Genomic DNA, 16,374 nt, shown 5'->3' on the forward strand with positions numbered 1-16,374 from the left:
GCTTCTCACAGCTCTGTTCAGACAAAATGTCATTTTAGAACACAAGATTGCTATTTTTCTTCCTAATACAGTAAGTCCATGCTTAATGTCAACTCAGTTAATGTTGTTTCACTTTGACAATAAAGTACTGTCTCCTTTGTCAGTTTCACAGGCTTACCCTTTCATAGCCTGTCTGCTCTCAAGGCTCTTCCTGTCGTGTATCTGCCCGCACTATCAGTCCCTCTCCTACTCATTCCCTTACCTCTCCCAGCCTTGTGAACCCTTGGCTCTGTTGTCTCATCCGGCCTTGCCAACACCCAGCCACTCTTGCATTCTGAGCCACGTACTCTTGCATTCTGTTCGTCTTTGCCTCCTGGCTTCTGTTCGTCCTTGATGCCGGGGTCATCTTCAGTGGCTCCCTACTTCTAGCTTCCCCGCTGCCTTTTCTCCAACCTTCATTTCTGAGCTCAAACTAAAGTTCTGGCTCCTTCCAGTGACAGGGGTTGGTCAGTGCAGATGGTTCTGAGGCTTCAGCTGCAAACTGCAATGAGCAACCTCTGGCAATAGTTAGAACTTGGTCAATCAAAAGTGCGGTACTGAGGTGAGCATTGCATATTTTAAAACCATTAATTGCTATTGTATACTGTATTTATTTTATGTTTAGTGACGCATTTTATTTTGCAAGTTGTTTCAGCTTGGAATGCACAGTGTTATATAAGTGCAGTATAGTATTTTAACTTGTACATTACTTTTCTGGCGGCGAGAAATGTTCAAAAGAACTTAACTCTGGCTTTAACACTGATTCCAAAGGCTTGAAGTCATTTCATTTAAAGTCATAATTTCAGGAGTTCAACCACAATTTTAAGTGAAGATTTACTGTAAAAGTTAGAAGTTTCCTTTGATTCCTCTATTCTTTTATAATGCTGAGTCACTGAGCTAGAGTACACTATCAGGGACGGAGATACACAGCTAATGGTAAGTAATAGGTAATTAAACTTACTCAAGGTGTCTCACAGAACCACTTAGGAGTGCAAAGGATTTGCCATAGTCTAAGAATGACAGATGAGTTTTCAATGCATTTATAAATGTAAAATGTGTGTTGTGTGTGTGTGCACGTGTTTATTTATACTGTATAAATTATTAGTTGAAAAATATATTAAAATGATTATATGGCCCTAAACTATTTCAGGGGATTGGTCTGTGATTATAATTTATCAAGCATTGCTGTCTCAGTTCAAAAGCTGAAATGATTTGAGTTGTAATTGCCCCTAAATATCTGTTTGATGAGAGGGAGAAGGTCTTCTTTTAATCAAAAATGAAACTAAAGAAAAGCTGCAAAGCATACAACATTTGGAAATATTTTCTTTGTTTAGACCATTATTTATGTGGAAAAGCATTTTTTTCTGATTTCCTTTGACAGAAGTAATCATATATGTGGTTTAATTTTACTGTTTCCTTCTAACTATAAATTTTACCCAGTATGGGAGAGGATCAAAACAATTTCTTACAGTTAAATAAATGTGAAATCTGCACCTTCTTTATTTAGGGGTAATGACCCGCAAGAGAACATTGATTCAGCCATTCCAGGGAGATGGGAGACCATGCGTAATGCAGCTGGAACAGTTCAAACCTTGCCTAATCAAACCTTGTTATCGATGGCAATATAGTGAATGGGGCCAGTGTACAGTTGAGGTATATTAATTTTTATACTCAATTTTGCTTAATGTCATTAAAAAAACTGATCTCATTTCTACAATAAATAAATAAAATAATGGTTCTAGTTTTAGAACTAAGTAATCGCCATGGTGTAACCAAAATATTGTGCTAGAAATCTGAAATAAAAATGTCTTTAGAATGAAGAAAAATCACTTTGTTTTTTTTCCCCTAATCTCCCATGGTGTTATTGTAGAACATTCTTTTCCTGTCAGCCTTATATTCGTGTTTCTCTTTTCCTTTTGTTCTGTTGCTGCTGTCACTTTGACATTTCTGCGTTTTTAAAGTTTTTTTTATTTTCCTCTCTGCACTTTTCTCATTTTTAGGGAAAGGCAGTGGAGTAGTGGTATTGTCATTGGACTAGTAATCCAAAGACCCAGGGTAATGCTTTGGGGACCTGGGTTTGAATCCCACCACTGCAGAAGGTGAAATATGAATTCAGTAGAGAATCTAAAATTAAAAGTCTAATGATGAATCAATTAACATAAAAATTCATCTGGTTCATTGATGTCTTTTAGGGAAGGAAATCTGCCATCTAGCCCACATGTGACTCCAGATCCACAGCAATGTGGTTGATTCTTTCAAAAAAAAAGTGATCTCTGAAATGGCCTAGCATAAGTTTGAGGGCAAGTAGGGATGGGGAATAAATGCAGCCTAGCCAGCAATGACTCACATCCTTATTCTTTTATGGGGTCTGTGACCTAGGGTCGCAGATGGAGGCCAGAGGTAAAATTGAAAAAGGATTTGAGGCAAGTTTTGAATCTTGGTGAGCTGTGGCATCCTTTCATGTTTTTATAACACAGGCTGTGCTACCAGTTACTCAGACAAGTTTGCTATAAGCTAGTCTTAAATATCAACATTAAAACATTTTTTCCTTCTGTTTATTTTAATGAATTACTTGGATATATTCTCAAAACTGAACATGTTGCTATTTAACAAGATTCAGAAGAAACATCCTTTTTAACAAGTCGTTCATTTCTCAGCAACTGTACACCTGCAGTATATTTTGCCTACTTTTATATTCCATTCTTCTTGCAACAAATGCCAACATTAAATTGACTGTTCTAATCACTTGCTGCACCTGGATACTAATATTTTGTGATCCATTTCCTGAACGTCCAAGTCCTTCTGGGCCATCGAGTTCTGCAATCTCTTCTTCCTGCCAAAATAGTTAAGTTTCACATTCTCCCACATTATGCTCCATCTGCCAAAGTTTTGACTATCTATCTTGGTGTCTTCAGCAAATTTAGCTGCCATAAACTTAATTTCTTCACCCAAGTAATCATTGGTTGTAAATAGTTGAGGCACCAGCACCAACCCCTGAGGCATTCTGCTATCCTAAACTCTGCTTTCTGTTAACTAACCAATCCTTTATCTGGCTAGTATGTTTGTCACTACAACAGATGTCCTTACTTTGCATTGTGACCTTTGAGATGGCACCTTATCAGATGCCTTCCAGAAATCCAAGCATGCCACATCTGTAGGTTCCCCTTTATCCTGCTTCCCTGTTCCTTCCTCAAAGAACTATGATAAACCAGTTAAACATGATTTCCTTTTAACAAAACCAAAACCCTGTTCACTCTGCTTAATTCTATTGTGATTTTCTAAGTACCTTGCTGTAACTTCCGAAATGATGGATTCTAGTAATTTCCCAATGTCAGATATTAGACTAACTGACCTATAGTTTCCTGTTTTCTGTATCTCTCCTTTCTTGAACAAAATGCTGAAACCATTCCAGAATTTTGGAGGATGATATCCCAGTAGTCACTTCTTTAAGACCTTAGGATGAAAGCCATTAAGTCCACACTAAAACAGTATTTAGGTTTCTCTCACACCTTGTTTTAAGTTTTTTCCCTCCTTTTCACCTTGTTATTTTCAAGTATCATTGGAAAGTTTCCTAAGTCTTCTACAGTGAAGTCAGACACAAAATACCTGTTCATGCCTCAGTATTTCCTTGTTTTTCCATTATTAATTTCCCAGATTTGCTGCCTGGAAGAACAACATTCATTTTTGTTACTCCTTTATTTACTTGTAGAAAAATTCAATCTGTTTTTATATTTCCAGTTAGCTTTTATTCATATTCTACTTTCTTTTTGTTTAGTCATTCATTGGTGGGTCTTAGAATCTGTCCAAACTTCTGAACTACCAATAATCTTTGCAGATTTGAATGTCTTTTTCAAGTTGAAACTCTCCTTAGCTTCCTTATTTAACCACAGATGGCACATCCTTCTCAAAAAATCTTTCTTTCTCATTAAGATAAATATTTTCTGAGAGTTATTAAATATTTCATTAAAAGTCTGCCACTATACCTCAACTGTCCTATCTTTCAACCTAGTTTTTCAGTTCACTTTAGCTTGCTCTGCCTTCCTACCCTTATTTAATCTTTTATTTAAGTTTAAAACACTAAGTTTCCACCAATACTCCTCACCTTCAAATTGAATGTGTAATTATATCATGCATGATTACTGTCACCTCAAAAATCCTACTCATTCTTCTTTTTGGCTTTTATCAACTTCCATTATGAAAGCTATTATAGGCTCAATCCATTGAGTTGAGACTGTATTTCTGAAGCAACGTTTACATAAAATAATACTTCTATTGTTCTTTTGGTAGTTCACTTCAGGCTTCTAAACTTCATCGTCAGGTTCAATTGCAGTCCTAGGTCCACTTTGTCAGAAAAAAATCACTTTTTATGGGTTTCCCCAGAGTGGCCAATTCATGCTTGGGACAGGGAGTGAGCTGAGGTAGGGGTAGAGCTCACCGTAATGGTAAAGAAAGCAGATATGCTGTTAAAGCTGGAGAGCTAATCAGAAGCCTTCCAACTTGAAAGCAACATCAGGAAGCAAGTAAATGAGGGAGAGTGTACTTCAAACCACTGCGGGTAGAGGAACTCCTCTACAGGGTGCTCTGTGGCTGCTGCTGCATTTAGGCAGACAGAGAGGAACTCTAAGCCTGTGTGGACCATTGCCCTCTCCCTATCCTCTGTCTGCCCAGGTTGCCTCCAGGGGGATAAATTGATCTCCAGCACCTATAGCAACCTGGAGATGAACTGGAACATTTGAGTTGGCCTCTCTTAATTGACCTTAGATGGCCCTTAATTAGTTTGACTGGCCATCCATCGCCTCCAGAAAAATGATGTGGGAGCAGGATGCAATCAGGGAACTGATGCAAAAGTTGATGATTTAATCCCTGCCCAGTTCCATGCTCTGCCTGGCGATCGCTCAAAATCCAACCCATTGATTTACCTTACTTTTGATATTTAATTTAACAAAACCATTCATAATGTTGAACACAATAAATTTCCTTTTAGTCCATGTTCTAAAAATGAATAGAGGCTCAGTTTCTCCAATTTCCTCATAACTAAATCCTTTCATACCTGGTTATACCTTAACCAATCTCTTCTCCACATATCCATGGCGTTGATACCTTTCAAAAGGTAAGTGCTCAAAATGTTGCACAATATTGTACTCTGGCCTGATGCAATGATTTGTATTAATTTAGTATTACCTCTTTGATTTTGTTTATTTTGCACCTATCAATAAAATGTAGGATGCAATTTATAAACACATTTTTATCAACCAGTAGTTTTAAGGAATTCTGTAACTGAACTCCTAAAACTTTTCTATGTTTTAAAAGTTTTAGCATTCAGTGTTTATGTCCTTTCCATTCTCAACCTTTCAGAATTGATCACTGTTACTCAATAACTACTTGCATCAATTTATAACTGTTGCAATCACACTAATTTCAGTGCAGTCACATTATTTCTTTCTCTTGTTAAAGGATGCTCATTGCGGTGATGGCATGAAATTTCGAAACATATCATGTGTTGTGTTTGATGGATCCAATGGTGACCCTGGAAACGTTGTGGATGAGGAGTTATGTGCTGACCTAGAGCCCATGGTGAATGGCAACAAGCAGATCATTCTGCAAGCAGCCTGCACTGTCCCATGCCCAGGTGCTGTAGTTTCTCAAAGGTGATCCTATGCTGAAAAATATGAGAGGATGTTTCACAAAGATCCATGTGCTGGGGGTGCACATCAAGAGTGTGAACCCACTACGTGCTCAAATTTCTGACGTACTGAAAACGCAAATTATTAAATCTATTCCAACTTCTGAATACAGTGCCTTCAGTTTGTTAAATAGAGGGTAATACATCGGATTCTCTGTCAGACTGTTTGGTCAGAGAATGTCTGAAAGTACCATTGAAAGCAAGATGATCAGGTGGCAAACATCATACTTATGGCCTATTCTTGGTTCAACTTGTTATTTTTTTCTTCAAATCATTTATTCACAAAGGATATCATTCTCTAAACATCACCGAAGGTTATCATTCCTAGAACACTTTTTATGGGGATTTAGCTATCTTTGTGCTATTTTTTGTTCACTGACCTGTACATCTGCATTAAAATCCTATCAACACTACTTCAAGAAATATATTGTTAACTCTCATTTTTTAAATAGATTAGCAATTTCATTAAAGTAACACGGGCAGAAATTTATTGCATGCATGTTATAGTGCATTCAAAACAAAATGGGGCATGTTAAACCCATGTGTGTTGAAAATAAACAACTTTTAAGGCTTTGTTGGATAATTCAATACTCGTGATAGGATGTATGATTAAATAAGTTATGCAATTCACAACCTTTCAAAAAGATTCCCCAAAACTTATGGGAGAAGATTACTGACATTTCCCTATATAATTCTACTCTAGACACTCTGAATAAAAACTGTTCTACAATCATCAGTAATGCACTACCATCATTACATTGATTTTTTGTAATGTATAATGCATTATTTTTTAATGTCTCCTCAGCATGTAGTGCATTAGTTGTCAACAGTATCAAAGTTTTTAATATTTATTATTTATACCCATTGCATTAAATTTAAAATTTCTTCTGTTATTTTCCCTGCAGATTTACGCACTGCTTTTTGCAGCCCCAGTTATGATACTGGGTGAGATTAATCAATATAAATAGAACTAGGAAGCTTGCACCATAATTTTTCTGATGAACACAATACTATAGAGTTAATTATTTCAGTTGACTTCAGGCCACAAACTTTCAAAACTACGGATTTTGAATTAACTTCACTGCCCATGTCATGTCCCAACTTTTTAACTCTCCATTATGTCTATTATTATGGTGTTTTGACAGCATAAAGTGACGCATAATTCAGAACCTATAAGGATAGCAGTTATGCAGAATAGATAATTTTGGGTACTTGAGGCACAGTGATGACTTCAGATCTGGAGCTTGCTTAGGTTTAGGAATGTGAGTCACGTTCTTAAATGGTCTTGGAGTCTGATTGCTGTTTAGCCAGTTGACTGATATTGCCCAGTATTTAATTGTCTAAGAGGGTAACCCAGGAGTGTAATGATACCATTCCTTTGTTGTCTGAATTGAATTCTTCTGCCTTTCACGGATTTAATTTCTCAATCTCTCTAGTGTTAACATAAGGTGAGGCAAAGCTTCTTTCAAACTGTTAAGCTTCTTTATTCCACAGAAATACACATCATAGACATAATAGTATGACAATTTCATTTGGTTTCTTTGGTACATTTTTTCTTTGCATTATAATCCAAAATAATTTTCCATGCTTTCTCACTTCAGTAGTTAGTTTTACTTTATTAAGAGGGGATGGATTTGCCTTACAGGAGCAGAATTAGGACTTGCACATGTCCTTCCAACTCTCTCAGTCCCAACATTTTTGGTTAGGAGTCATTAGACATATAGAGCGGAATCCCAGCTGGATTCTGAAGGCAAAAGGCAGCTCACCTAGGCTGAGCAGAATGAGATGGACTTATAGCAGGAACGTGACAGCAACATCTGCAGCGGTGATGAGGAAATTATAAAGGGACCGAAGAACATCCATGAAGGAAGGCGTTTCAACTCTTTAGGTTTGGTATTTCCCTTCAACTGCCAGTTATTCGGGCCTTTACCATTGCTTCCATGGGCTTTTTGTCAAACAGTCCCAGGGAGTGCCAGTAAGACAGAAGAAGGCAGGGAAATTAGCTGGAAAACTTGGCTAGTTCCCTCTCTCCACAAAGAAAGAGAGAAATCCAGGTCAGTTCAAAGATACAGCATCTCACCAACCCCCCTCACCACTCTTTCCACCGATTCCACCTTAGCAGAAACATGACTCAGAGAAACCTACTTCTGCCTCTTTTATAAACTCCAGACAGTTTTAGCTTTTCATCCCCATTTCTCTTCCAACAACATAATTCACCAGCATGACTTGGCAGTAAACTCTGCTGAGTTCAAATCAATAAGGTTGTTGCAGCAGTAATAAACAATCTCTGCAAAGTCTAGTTAATTTTCACAACCTCCAGGATACTGGTTTGAACACCCATCAGAAACACGTGTTATAGAACATAGAAAAACTACGGCACAAACAGGCCCTCTGGCCCACAAGTTGCGCTGATCGTATCCCTACCTACTAGGCCCACCTATAACCCTCAATCCTATTAAGTTCCATGTACTCATCGAACCTGCCAGCCCTGCAGCCCAGTGAATTTACCCCACGTATGGTTAAATTTAAGCTGGGACTCAACTCATGTTTAACTCAATAGCAGCACTTGTATACAGCTGTTTAGCAACATTGTCTAAACTCTTGAAACTTGCCAGGCACTCCACAGTGGAATTTCTTCTCTTCATAATATTCATGAAAAAAATAATGTGAGTACAAAACATAACTTCTCTATCTTTATATACTCACCGGGTTTTAGCTCAAATTACTATCGTGAGGAATTAGAGAGAGTTACAAGTGGATAGCTTGCTCCCAGTTTTCAGTGAGCATTGCTTAAACTAGCAAGAACAAAGTACTCAAATTTCCCTTCTTCCCATAGAATCCACGTGGTGTATCTTCCGACTATATAATTGCCCCGGTTTTAACTCTGTGCAAGTGAATATGTTTTGAATGAGTTAAAAAGCCCAGTAGGCTCTGGATACAAAACCACAACCTACTTACTAGCCCTGCAATTGGTTAGGATAACCAACATCCACACAAGAGAGTGGCATAATGTGGTATAAGTTATACTAGCAAATAATTTGCAGCTGCCAATAATCCAATTATGACATAAACATGTCTTACTGAAAATGTTCTGCACATCATTGTTGAATTGTGATATGCTTCTTGATATCTTCAGGTGACTGTTACCTGACGGAGTGGTCTGTGTGGAGTTCTTGTCAACTAACCTGTGTGAATAATGAAGATCTTGGCTATGGGGGTGTACAGGTACGAACAAAGGCAGTGATCATCCAGGCAATGGATAATGAGCAGCTATGCCCAGATCAGGAACTGGAGACCCAGCCCTGTACAGGTAGGTACAGCTACTACCTCATATAAGTTCACAAGGAGTTAACAATGGCAGAGGAATTTCTCTGGTCACTATATGGGGTGAGATTCATCTTTGATGCGTACGAGTAAGTAGTCGGTAGAAAAGAAAATCTGGCTCGATGTGTAACAGGCAGCTGTTCCAGTATCACCCATTTTTCACCCCCATCTGTAAATTTATATCTGAGGAATATGTTGCTGTGTGCATCTTGAGCTTCTTATTTCAATATTTTCTCTTGTACAGAAAGAAACACAAGTTCAATCTAATTTTAGTAATTCATTGTTTTAAAAATGTTAACTCCTTTAAAATAAATTTGTTAAATCTTCCACGAAATTACCCTCTTCCATTTTCTTACCCTCCATGTCTCTATCACTTCTGTCATCAGAAATGCACCAAAGCACTTTTGAACCCATTTTTTGCTGCCAATGTCAGTTATCATGCCTAGTAATTTGTTCCAAAAGTCTGTCACTGATTGTGTGCTAAAAATTCTTAGATGGCTTAAAAATTTCTAATTTTTAGCTTTTAATCTTCAGGGCCAGAATTTACAGTAAAATAACAGTGAGTTTATCGGCATTTGCTATTATTTATGCACAAAACAGATAGTACCCTCAGGAAAGCACAGATGTGCAATTAAGTCTGAAACCCAGAGGTTGCTATACACTGTAAAAATATAATTTTTCCATCATGGTCCCCATTAAAATTATTTGAAAGGTGTGAAATACCTGGACAAGGTCTAAAGAAAACCTGCAAATGCTTGAAGTAATCTGCAGGTCTGTGGAGAGACAAACATTAGCCAGGAGCTTCTAATGGATTTGCTGTTGCAAATTGGGACCCAGAGGAAGTCCCAATATGCACGCATGCATAAAACTTACCCAAGGATTTCAAATGCTCAAAGAACTAAGCTATGCTGCCCACAACTCTGTGAAAACCTCCAATACTGATACCAGCTTTGTGGGCTTGAGCTGGTGTCCTGAATTTGCCCAGAAATTTACTTTAAGATACTCATGCTGGTAACTACATAGGACCTGGATTGAAAAGATTAAGCTCATTGTTCCTTGGGAGCACATCAGAGAGGGAGCGACTAGTGAGAGGAGAGCTTGTGAGTAAGTTACTGCGTTTTTTTTAACTAACGTCTCTAGCTTTTTTTTAAATTTTAAATTGGATACAGGAAGTAGTCACAGGAAGGCCTAGGAAGTAGTTTTTTTGTTTCCTCTGGACCCCCATAAATTGAAAAGGGGATTCCATAGTTAAGGGGATAGATAGGAGAGTCTGTGGGAATGAGCGCGACTCGCGGTTGGTATGTTGCCTCCCAGGTGCCAGGGTCCGTGATGTCTCTGATCGAGTGTTCGGGATCCTTAAGGGGGAATGGAACCAACCCCAAGTGGTGATTCATGTAGGCACTCATGACATAGGTAGGAAAAGGGACGGGGATATAAAACAGAAATTCAGAGAGTTAGGGTGGAAGCTTAGGGCTAAAACAAACAGAGTGGTTATCTCTGGTTTGTTACCTGTGCCGCAGGATAGCATGGAGAATAGAGAGAGAGAACATTTGAACTCTGGCTAAAGGGATGGTGCAGGAGGGAAGGGTTCAGATACTTAGACAATTGGGGTTCATTCTGGGGTAGGTGGGACCTCTACAAGAGGGATGGTCTGCACCTGAACCGGAGGGGTACTAATATCTTGGGGGGAAATTTGCCAATGCTATTCAGGGGGGTTTAAACGAATTCAGAGGGGGTATGGCAACCTGAATTGTAGCTCCAGTGTACAGGAGGATGAGAATAGAGAGGTCATGGATAAGGTTTCTATGTCACAGCAGTGTTTCGGCTGGTGGTAGGGTGGTTTGAAGTGTGTATACTTTAATGCAAGGAGCATACGCAATAAGGTCGTGTCTGACAAATTTATTAGAGTTCTATGAGGATGTGTCTAGGGCGGTGGATAGAGGAGAGCGGTGGATGTGGTCTTTCTGGATTTTCAGAAGGCGTTTGACAAGGTACCTCACAAGAGGTTATTGCAGAAGGTAAGGGGGCATGGAGTTGGGGGTAGGGTGTTAGCGTGGATAGAGGATTGGTTGTCAAATAGGAGGCAGAGAGTGGGGGTTAATGGGTGCTATTCGGATTGGCAGTTGGTGACTAGTGGAGTGCCCCAGGGGTCGGTGCTGGGGCCTCAGTTATTTACCATTTATATAGATGATCTGGAGGAGGGAACCGAGTGTATGGTGTCAAAATTTGCTGATGACACCAAGATTGGTGGAATGGCAAATTGCGCAGAGGGTGTGGAGAGTCTGCAGAAGGATCTAGATAGGCTGGGCGAATGGGCCAGGAACTGGCAAATGGAATTTAATGTTGGCAAGTGCAAGGTGGTCCACTTTGGTAGGAATAATGGTAGGAAGGACTATTACTTATGTGGCGAAAAACTGCAGCAGGCGACGGTGCAGAGGGACCTCGGGGTCCTCGTGCAAGAGTCGCAAAAACCCAGCCTGCAGGTGCAGCAGGTGGTCAGGAAGGCGAATGGGATGCTGGCTTTCATAGCGAGGGGGATTGAATATAAAAGTAGGGAGCTCTTGCTGCGGCTGTATAGGGCATTGGTGAGGCTGCAGCTGGAGTACTGTGTGTAGTTTTGGTCGCTGCACTTACGCAAGGATATTTTGGCCTTGGAGGGAGTGCAGAGGAGGTTTACTAGGCTGATACCGGAGTTGAGGGGGTTGAGCTATGAAGAGAGGCTGAATAAACTAGGCTTGTACTCGTTAGAGTTTAGAAGAATGAGGGGAGATCTCATTGAGACGTATAAGATGATGAATGGGATGGATAGGATAGAGGTGGAGAGACTCTTCCCGCTCAAAAAAGACAGTAGGACTAGGGGGCACAGCCTCAAGATAAAGGGGGGGTGGTTTAGAACGGAGTTGAGGAGGAACTTCTTCACTCAAAGGGTGGTGAATCTCTGGAATTCTCTGCCCGTTGAAGTGGTGGAGGCTGCCTCACTAAATATTTTTAAGACGCGGATTGATGGGTTTTTGATAAGAGAGGGGATTAAGGGTTATGGGGAGAGGGCGGGAATGTGGAACTGAGCCACGACAGATCAGCCATGATCTTATTGAATGGTGGGGCAGGCTCAAAGGGCTAGATGGCCTACTCCTGCTCCTATTTCTGATGTTCTTAAGGTGGATGAACTTGCAGCCTGGATTGGTGCCTGGGACTTCGATGTTGTGGCCATTTCAGAGACATGGGTAGAGCAGGAGCAGGAATAGTTGTTGCAGGTTCCAGGGTTCAGATGTTTCAGTCAGAGCAGAGAAGGTGGTAGAAGAGGGGGAGGCATGGCATTGTTAGTCAAGGTCAGTATTACGGTGGCAGAAAGGATGTTTGATGTGGACCTGTCTATTGAGGTAGTATGGGCTGAGATTAGAAACAGGAAAGGAGAGATCACACTGTTGGGAGTTTTTTATAGGCCTCCAAAAAGTTCCAGAGATGTAGAGGAAAGGATTGCAAAGATGATCCTGGATAGGTGCAAAAGTAACAGGGCAGTTGTTATGGGGGACTTTAACTTTACAAATATCGATTAGAAAAGCTATAGTTCAAGCATATTAGAGGGATCAGTTTTTGTCCAATGTGTGCAGGAAGGTTTCATGACACAGTATGTAGATACGCCAACAAGAGGTGAGGCTACATTGGATTTGGTACTGGGTAATGAACCAGACCAGGTGTTAGACTTGGAGGTAGGTGAGCACTTTGGTAATAGTGACCACAATTCGATTACGTTTACCTTAGTGATGGAAAGGGATAGGCATATACCGAAGGGCAGAAGTTATAGCTGGGGGAAAGGTAATTATGAGGCTGTTAGGTGAGATTTAGGATACATAGGGTGGAGTAGCAAATTGCAGGGGCTGGGAACATCTGAAATGTGGAGCTTATTCAAGGAGCAGCTACTGCGAGTCCTTGATAAATACGTACCTGTCAGGCAGGGAGGAAGTGGTTGAGCGAGGGAACTGTGGTGTACTAAGGAAGTTGAATCTCTGGTGAAGAGGAAGAAGGAGGCTTATGTAGAGATGAGACGTGAAGGCTCAGTTAGGGCACTGGAGAGTTATAAATTAGCCAGGAAGGAGCTAAAGAGAGAGTTAAGAAGAGCTAGAAGAGGACATGAGAAGACTTTGGTGGATAGAATCAAGGAAAATACTAAAGCTTTCTACAGGTATGTCAAGAATAAAAGATTGGTTGGGGCAAGATTAGGGCCAGTCAGAGACAGCAGTGGGAAGTTGTGCGTGGAGCCTGAAGAGATAGGAGAGGCACTGAATGAGTATTTTTCATTAGTATTCACGTAGGAAAAAGTCAGTGTTGTCGAGGAGAATACTGCAATACCAGGTAGTAGACTACTCGGGATTGAGGTACATAAGGAGGAGCTGTTGGCAATTCTTGAGAGTATGAAAATAGATAAGTCCCCTGGGCCGGATGGGATTTACCCTAGGATTCTCTGGGCGGCGAGGGAGGAGATTGCAGAGCCTTTGGCTTTGATCTTCATGTCGTCATTGGCTACAGGTTTAGTGCTGGAAGACTGGAGGATAGCAAATGTTGTCCTCTTGTTCAAGAAGGGGAGTAGAGACCATCCTGGGAATTATAGACCAGTGAGCCTTACTTCTGTTGTGGACAAAGTTTTGGAAAGAGTTATAAGGGATAGGATTTATAATCATTGAGAGGGAAATAAATTGATTAGGGATCTTCAACACGGTTTTGTGAAGGGTAGGTCGTGCCTCACAAACCTTATCCAGTTTTTTGAAAACGTGACCAAAGAGGTGGATAAGGGTAAGGCAGTTGACGTGGTGTATATGGATTTTAGCAAAGCATTTGATAAGGCTCCCTATGGTAGGCTATTGCAGAAAATGCAGATGCATGGGATTGAGGGTGATTTGGCAGTTTGGATCAGGAATTGGCTAGCTGATAGAAGACAGAGGGTGGTGGTTGATGGGAAATATTCAACCTGGAGTTCAGTTACAAGTGGTGTACCTCAAGGATCTGTTTTGGGGCCACTGCTGTTTGTCATTTTTATAAATGACAAAGATGAGGGTGCAGAAGGATGGATTAGTAAATTTGCTGACGACACCAAAGTTGGAGGAGTTGTAGACAGTGAGGATGAATGTTACAGTTTGCAGAGGGACATAGATAAGCTGCAGAGCTGGGCCGAGAGGTGGCAGATGGAGTTTAATACGGAAGTGTGAGGTGATTCACTTTGGTAAGAGTAACAGGAGTACAGAATATAAGGCTAATGGAACGACGCTTAGTAGTGTTGACGAGCAGAGTGATCTCGGGGTACATGTGCATAGCTCCCTGAAAGTTGGCACCCAGATTGATAAGGTTGTTAAGAAGGTGTTAGCTTTTATTGGTAGAGGGATTGAATTTCGGAGCCGTGAGGTCATGTTACAACTGTACAAAACTCTGGTGCGGCCGCACTTGGAGTATTGCGTACAGTTTTGGTCGCCGCATTATAAGAAAGATGTGGAGGCATTGGAAATGGTGCAGAGGAGGTTCACCAGGATGTTGCCTGGTATGGTGGGAAGGTCTTATGAGGAAAGGCTGAGGGACTTGAGGTTATTTTCATTAGAGAGAAGAAGGTTACGAGGTGACCTAATTGAGGCGTACAAGATGATCAAAGGATTGGATAGGGTGGACAGTGAGAGCCTTTTACCTCGGATTGTGATGGCTAACATGAAGGGACATAGCTTTAAATTAAGGGGTGGTAATTATAGGACGGATGTCAGAGGTAGGTTCTTTACTCAGGAGGGTAGTAAGGTCGTGGAATGCCCTGCCTGCAGCAGTTGTGGACTCGCCAACTTTAAGGGTGTTCAAATGGTCAGTGGATAGGCATATGGATAACATTGGAATAGTTTAGGTTAGAGGGTCATTAGATTCGTTCCACTGGTCGGCGCAACATCGGGGGCCGAAGGGCCTGTACTGCACTGTAATGTTCTATGTTCTTTTAACTGCAGAAGCTGTATCAGAAAGGCCTTAACAGATATTTATAAGCCAATTTACTGAATACTTCCACTACTCACCCCAACCACTATCCCTGTCCCCATACCCCCACTACCCAGGTATTTAAACTGAAATCAGCAATCAAAAGTATTAAAAAAAAGAAATTATTGCTTAACTTGGAAGCTTTATATGAGAACCAGGAGATAATATTAGAGAGAACCACCAAGGTGCACAGAATACTGGGAGAGACCGGTAGTATTACAGTAAGAAATAATAGTTATTAGGTAGATTCATGGTAAAGGGAAAGTAGTGTAGTCTAGATTAGGATTTTTGTGCATGTTTGTGAATGCATGGAATGTGGTAATTCCAATCAGTGAGTTACAGGCGCAGAAGCTACATGGAAATGTGATACTGCGGCTATAACAGAAACCTGACTCAGAGATCTGGGATACACGGTATTCAGGAAAGATAGCAAAATCAGAAAAGATGGAGGAATGGCAGTGTTGATCAAAGATAACAACAAAGTGCTGGAGAGAGAGGATGTCCCAGAGAGGTCAAGGACAGAATCAAATTGGCTAGAGGTAAGGAACAAAATGATGCAATTCCAACACTGTGTAATCTATAGGCCAACTATCAGGAAAAATGTGGAGGAACAAACTTGCAAGAAAATTTATAGAACAATAAAGTAATTACAATGAAATGAAATACTTTAATCATCCAAATATAGGCTGGGATTATATTAATGTAAAAGGAAGAGAGGGACCAAAGTTTCTAGTGTGTGTTCAGGAGAATTTTCTACACCTCTGTTTCCAGTCCAATGAGAAAGGAGGCATTGCTAAACCTGGATCTTTCTTTTATTCATTCATGGGACATAGACATGGCTGGCTGGCCAGCATTTACTGCCCATCCCTAGTTGCCCGAGGGCAGCTGAGAGTCAACCACATTAGTGTGGCTCAGAAGTCATATGTAGAGCAGACCAGGTAACAACAGTAGATTTCCTTCCCTAAAGGACATTAGCGAACCAGATGGGTTTTTTCTGACAATTAACAATGGTTTCTTAGTCACCAATAGATCCTTAATTCTAGATATTTTTTACTGAAGTCAAATTCCACCATCTGTCATGGTGAGATTCAAACTTGGGGTCCCAAGAATATTAGCTGAGTCTTTGGATTAGTAGTCTAGCAATAATACCACTAGGCCTTTGCCTCCCCCTGTGAATTAGATAAGCCTTGTAGAGTGCTTATCTGAAGAGGAACATTTGATCATTATATCATAAGGTTTAGATTGGCAATGGAAAATGAAAAGGAACAATCCAAAATAATTGGGAAAAAGCTAACTTCAGAGGGCTAAGAATGGAACTGAGCCAGATAAATTAGAATCAAAGGTTGGCT

The 16,374-nt window shown here is 40.4% G+C and overlaps 1 protein-coding gene across 1 annotated transcript in view; it reads left to right on the forward strand.

The window, feature by feature from the left end:
• Nucleotides 1-16,374, forward strand: part of LOC145355412 (thrombospondin type-1 domain-containing protein 7A-like) — a 429,239-nt gene that overhangs the window by 382,131 nt on the left and 30,734 nt on the right. The window contains exons 21-23 of the mRNA XM_080207485.1: nucleotides 1,526-1,671; nucleotides 5,473-5,647; nucleotides 8,838-9,011. Coding sequence (XP_080063611.1) covers nucleotides 1,526-1,671; nucleotides 5,473-5,647; nucleotides 8,838-9,011 — 495 coding nt within the window. The remainder of the gene's footprint in view (nucleotides 1-1,525; nucleotides 1,672-5,472; nucleotides 5,648-8,837; nucleotides 9,012-16,374) is intronic.

This window comes from Carcharhinus amblyrhynchos, chromosome 2, assembly GCF_965287045.1.
Source record: "Carcharhinus amblyrhynchos chromosome 2, sCarAmb.v2.hapA, whole genome shotgun sequence".
Lineage (NCBI taxonomy): Eukaryota > Metazoa > Chordata > Chondrichthyes > Carcharhiniformes > Carcharhinidae > Carcharhinus > Carcharhinus amblyrhynchos.